This window comes from Cherax quadricarinatus, chromosome 36 (genome assembly GCF_038502225.1).
Source record: "Cherax quadricarinatus isolate ZL_2023a chromosome 36, ASM3850222v1, whole genome shotgun sequence".
In the NCBI taxonomy this organism is placed as follows: domain Eukaryota; kingdom Metazoa; phylum Arthropoda; class Malacostraca; order Decapoda; family Parastacidae; genus Cherax; species Cherax quadricarinatus.
In genome coordinates, this window is record NC_091327.1 from 6,302,840 (window position 1) to 6,309,521 (window position 6,682).

The 6,682-nt window shown below is 37.4% G+C and overlaps 1 protein-coding gene across 2 annotated transcripts in view; it reads left to right on the top strand.

The window, feature by feature from the left end:
* LOC128691314 (DNA-dependent protein kinase catalytic subunit) overlaps nt 1-6,682 on the top strand; it is a 1,096,584-nt gene that overhangs the window by 179,658 nt on the left and 910,244 nt on the right. For both annotated transcript variants that reach the window (XM_070091676.1, XM_070091677.1), the window contains exon 9: nt 5,643-5,811. In XM_070091676.1, coding sequence (XP_069947777.1) covers nt 5,643-5,811 — 169 coding nt within the window. The remainder of the gene's footprint in view (nt 1-5,642; nt 5,812-6,682) is intronic.

Here is a 6,682-nt window from a genome sequence, read left to right on the forward strand (position 1 = left end):
TCATATTAGTAATGATAATAATAATCATCGAGTCTCATTTAAATGTCGTATATTACGTTAAATACACATTTTCATTAATGATAAATACACCCCACAATAGAATAAATAAACATAAATATGAGATGTGGTAGCCAGATAACTTGTACAAGTGATGCCAAGAATAACATTTTCTCTAATCTAACATAAGAGAAAATGTGTTACTTGGGGTAACTGTAGGAAATTATTCCTTTCGTATGTAAGTAAGTATGTTTATTCAGGTATACACAAATACAGTTACATAGATTATCATACATAACATATGTGTAGAGAACCTGGGATAACCCAAAAAAAGTCAGAGTAACTTATTTCCATTGCCTTCACTCAGAGTGTCATTTCTTCTCAAAATGATGTTACATGAAAATGGGAGTGTTCTTCTTTATTTATTCTACCGTATCAATGTAGAGACAACCTGTACACAATGTAACTTGTACACAAACCAGACGTGTACACTGTTTGTTTATTTATTTATTTATTTATTTATTTATTTAGAAATTTAGCATACATACAGAGGTACAAAAAAGATACAGGTAAGAGCAGCATGCCAAAGCCACTTAAACGCATAGCATTATGGGCTGGCTTAAAATTAACTTAAGATTAACTAAGCAATGATGAAATCAGTGATAAGACATTATTGTAAACAGATAACTATAAAGCACAAATGAGTATTACAAAGACAGGTCATATGGTTGCATGCATTGCTGTTCATTCAGTAGAATGGAGTATTCTGTTAGGTAGTGTATTTAAAAAAATAACAAAGTTAGATTGGGTCCTAGGTTTAACATTTATGTGATATAGTTGTGAGTAACATTTTGGAAATACAATTTATAAGGTTCAGTTATTCAGTATTTATTTGGTTTTGAGTGAGTAAGTAAACTTTGAGAAGAGACTTGAATTTATAAACAGGTAGTGTTTCTTTTATATTTACAGGTAATGAATTCCAGATTTTAGGGCCTTTTATGTGCATTGAGTTTTTGCATAGCGTGAGATGGACACGAGGAACATCAAAGAGTGATCTGTGCCTTGTGTTATGGTCATGTGTTCTGTTGAGGTTGGCAAGGAGATGTTTGAGGGGAGGGTTAATATCAGAGTTAAGTGTTCTATGTATGTAATAGGTGCAATAATAAGTATGGATGTTTTGTATGGTGAGTAGGTTGAGTGTTTTGAATATTGGTGGAGTGTGTTGCCTGTAGTGAGAATTTGTTATCATTCTAACTGCAGCCTTTTGTTGGGTAATTAGTGGTCTGAGATGGTTAATTGTTGTTGAGCCCCATGCACAAATTCCATAGGTGAGATAGGGGTAAATAAGAGAGTGATAAAGGGCCAGGAGGGCTGACTGTGGAACATAGTACCGTATCTTCGATAGTATGCCTACAGTCTTGGAAATTTTCTTAGAAATTTGTTGTATATGTGTATGAAATTTGAGTCTATTATCGAGGTGGATTCCTAAGAATTTTCCCTCTGTTAGCTTTGTGATAGGTGATCCGTTTATCGTTATGTTAAGAGGTACATCTGTAGCTCTGTTACCAAACTGAATGAAGTAGGTTTTGTCAATGTTTAGTGTAAGTTTGTTAGTCCTCATCCAGGTAGATATTTTCTGTAATTCGGTATTTACAGTATTGGCTAGCGTGACTGGGCTCGGGTGAGAGAAGACGTATGTAGTGTCATCTGCAAAAAGTGTGGGTTTGAGTAATTGCGAAGCATTTGGTAGGTCATTTGTGTGCTGATCATACAAAACTTACCTTCGTCTGGTTTGTTTACATAACTCTGCGCCTGTCCTCTCTCATGCACTCATTCTTTCTCTCTCTCATTTATTCATTTTATCTCATTTACTTACTCCTGACCCTACATTAAGACTACAAATATTTTAAGGTAAGTAACGAGAGGTAAGTAATGAGTGCACTATGTGTGTATTGTACTTTTTTATTGTTTTTTGATGCCTGGTTCTATTGCTAACTTAATATATGTTAGTGTAAACTTGTTACCTAGTGTTTGTATGCATTTGTAAGTGGAAAAAAAGGGTGTTCCACTTTACGGCGGTTTCCGCTTTACGGCGGTAGCCTGGAACCTAACCAGCCGTATAAGTGGGGCCCTACTGTATTGGGAATCAAATACAAAGTGGGAATTGACACAGTTGCTTTTTGCTGATCATACTGTGCTTATGGGAGATTCTAAAGAATAATTGCAAAGGTTAGTGGATGAGTTTGGGAGTGTGTGTAAAGGTAGAAAGTTGAAAGTGAACATAGAAAAGAGTAAGGTGATGAGGGTATCAAATGATTTAGATAAAGAAAAACCGGATATCAAATTGAGTAGGAGTATGGAAGAAGTGAATGTTTTCAGATATTTGGGAGTTGATGTGTCAGCGAATGGATTTATGAAGGATGAGGTTAATCATAGACTTGATGAGGGACAAAAGGTGAGTGGTGCGTTGAGGTATATGTGGAGACAAGCAACATTACCTATGGAGGCAAAGAAGGGAATGTATGAAAGTATAGTAGTACCAACACACTTATATGGGTGTGAAGCTTGGGTTGTGAATGCAGCAGCGAGGAGGCGGTTGGAGGCAGTGGAGATGTCCTGTCTAAGGGCAATGTGTGGTGTAAATATTATGCAAAAAATTCAGAGTGTGGAAATTAGGAGGTGTGGAGTTAATACAAATATTAGTCAGAGGGCTGAAGAGGGATTGTTGAGGTGGTTTGGTCATTTAGAGAGAATGGATCAAAGTAGAATGACATGGAGAGCATTTAAATCTGTAGGGGAAGGAAGGCGGGGTAGGGTTCGTCTTCGAAAAGGTTGGAAGGAAGGGGTAAGGGAGGTTTTGTAGGCGAGGGGCTTGGACTTCCAGCAGTCGTATTTGAGCGTGTTCGATAGGAGTGAATGGAGACGAATGGTATTTGGGACCTGACGATCTGTTGAGTGTGAGCAGGGTAATATTTAGTGAAGGGATTCAGGGAAACTGGTTATTTTTGTATAGCCGGACTAGAGTCCTGGAAGTGGGAAGTACAGTGCCTGCACTCTAAAGGAGGGGTTCGAGATATTGGCAGTTTGGAGGGATATGTTGTATATCTTTATTCGTATATGCTTCTAAGCTGTTGTGTTCTGAGCACCTCTGCAAAAACAGTGATTATGTGTGAGTGAGGTGGAAGATTTGAATGATGAAAGTATTTTCTTTTTGGGAATTTTCTTTCTTTTTGGGTCACCCTGCCTCGGTGGGAGACGGCCTACTTGTTAAAAAAAAAAATTGAAAATAGAAAAAAAGGTATATTGGCAACATTTCTGCAAGCAGTAGGACTCCATGTTGCTGTCACATGAGCATCCAGTGCCAACTTCTCTTCCTCATATCTCTGTAAGTACTGACCCTAATTTTTTTTATTCTAAAACACTTAAAAAATTTGCTCTTTTATATATATATATATATATATATATATATATATATATATATATATATATATATATATATATATATATATATATATATATATATATATATATATATATATATATATATATATATATATATATATATATATTTCAAAATATTCAGGGCGCTGCGTGAGTGAACGTATATATATACATTTGGACCATTTAGGGGTTAATACAAGTTTATAATTATCCATTGATGAGGATTCAGAACTTTTACAATTAGTAATATAGTGAATAACTTGATAATATAAATTTATGCTTGAGTTGTAGGATTTATGTTCATTTAATGCTGAAATGTTCAAGGTTATGGATCTGAATAACTATGATAAAAGTAGAAAGTTTCACTAAAATAAAATATTATGGTCTGTCATTTAATGGTCACACACAGTATGAAAATATCAAGAGTGATGGTGGTGTATCTTGCTTACCACCGTCACCAGTATGCATGTGTAAAAATATTTTGAAAGGATGTACGTATTGCATGATTGCTAAAATTTTCAATCTCCTGTACTTTGCCTTCTCTATATTTCCAGTTTTTCTAATCTCAACTCTCTCCGTTCCTTAGACATCAAACTTACTTTTTGCCAGACTATCACCCTTTGCACTAATCTAGTTCGTACCTCTCCTCCCACTCTAAATGCCTCTGATGTCTATTGTGTTTCACGTTCCTCTTGTCCTCTTCAGTACTATGGAGAAACTGGTTGTTCTCTTTTTGACAGACTCAGTGAGCACAAAAGAAGTGTTAGGCTTATTAACACCAATAATGCTCTTTTCTGTCATTTTAGAGATCACAGTCATCCTGTTGATTGGTCTTCTGCTAAAACTGTCTACCCTACTTATAACTTTCACAGTTGCTGTCCTGTTGAATCCTTTCCTATACACAGTTTTCCTTGTGTGTACCTTAATCCTGGCTTTGTCTCTGTAGATTCCTTCCTATCCCATTACATTGTCAAGTGCTTCAAACTTCAGAACACATGTGACTTAATCTGATTCTTCTTTTCTTCTCTTTCTACCTCTTCTCCTTTCTTTTATTTTTTTCTTGTTTTGGGTTTCCTTTCTTCTGCCTTGGGTGTTTTATCCTTTATTTTTTTTTCCTCTTGATTTTTTTGGTCTTACTCCTTGTGGGCTCTTAGCTCTCCTGCAGTGCTTCTCTTTCATGGCCTTTGACTCCACTACTACTACTTCCTTCCTTGCTTCCTTTGGCTCCTACCTTCTCTTTTGCCTCCATTTTCTCTCCACTGTTCTATATCTTGTCCCACCAACCACTACCTACTTCACACTATTATTACTACTACTACTTCCACTACAAGCCTTTCCTCTACCACTACTACTTTCACTACTAGCATTACCTCTACCACTACTACTTCCACTACTAGCATTACCTCTACCACTACTATTTCCACTACTAGCATTACCTCTACCACTACTACTTCCACTAGTGCATTACCTCTACCACTACTACTTCCACTACCAGCCTTACCTCTACCACTACTAGCATTACCTCTACCACTATTACTTCCACTACAAGCCTTACCTCTACCACTACTACTTTTACTACTAGCCTTACCACTACTCCTACCACTACCAGCCTTACCACAAGTACTACCACTACCAGCCTTACCACTACCACTACCAGCCTTACCACTACCACTACCAGCCTTACCACTACCACGAGCCTTACCACTACCACGAGCCTTACCACTACCACTACTACTTACAGTACCAGCCTTACCACTTCCACTACTACTTACAGTACCAGCCTTACCACTTCCACTACTACTTAAAGTACCAGCCTTACCACTACCACTACTACTACCACCACCAGCCTTACCACTATCACAAGCCTTACCGTTACCACTACTACTTACAGTACCAGCCTTACCTCTACCACTGCTACTACCACTACCTGCATTACCTCTACTACTACTGCTACTACTTGTCCTACATTTCTTGTCCTGTGCCTGCCAGCTTGCCTATATATACTGGCTCCTCCTTTCTGTCGGTGTGACTTTGTAAATGGTCCAAGTCGGACCGAAACTGGCGTCGTATGCTCTCTCCTATATGTGGGATATTTGTGTATGTACATATGGTTTGGATTGTGAACATTTGTGATTTCCCTGAAAGAGCCGGTGCTCAAGAATGATAAAATTCCACATTATTATTATCTTCATTTTTTGTTCCAGATAAACATTGGGATCATTGATAGTGTGCAGAATCTGGCCATGTCTCTGGTGGAGAATTTCCCCCTGGTGTCTGTATACCGCAGGTTCTTGGCCTACCATGCACTGTTCAAGCTGTTTCAGGCAATACATGGCAAGCCTGAATACTTTCAAGACTTTCTTCACACATTTGGTCAGTCAATCCTTGAGAAATGTTGCATTATTGACCTTAAAGGTTTGTGTATCAAAGTAAACTTTTCATAGAAGATGGGTAAACAGGTCAAATCAGTGTAAATCATTGCTCAGTACTGCATTGTAACATCACTGATTAATTTTAAACCCTCACTTAAAGATGAATCTTGATGCACATTGTACTTAACCTCGGTAAAATATGTTGCAAAAAAAAAGTCATGCTAGATTGATATGAACACACACAAAGTTTTAACACTAGTAGGTATTGTATGGAAGATGTTGAAGCTGCACTCAAATCTGCATGTACTGTATGAAAGATGCTTAAGGTGCATTCATACCTGCCGTTGAAATTACACTAATAACATCTACAATTCAACAACTACAGTGGAGGAAATAGTATGGTGATACCGACAAGATGTGGAAAAAGACACTTATGTACAGTTGTCAACAGGTCCCTCTGTAGCCATCCGTCCCACCACGACTACCACCACTACTACTACTACTACCACCACTACTACTACTACTACCACCACTACTACTACTACTACCACCACCACTACTACTACTACTACCACCACTACTACTACTACCACTACTACTACCTCTATCCAAGCGACACTTCACCTGACTCCTACCACTATATGTATATGCGTTTTCTTAGTTTTCTCTGTACAGTGGACCCTCGACTAACGTTATTAATCCGTTCCTGAGAGCTCATCGTTAGTCAAAATAATCGTTAGTCAAGTTAATTTTCCCCATAAAAAATAATGGAAATCAAATTAATCCGTGCAAGACACCCAAAAGTATTGAAAAAAAATATTTTAACACATGAAATATTAATTTTAATACACACAAACTGAAGAAGACATGCA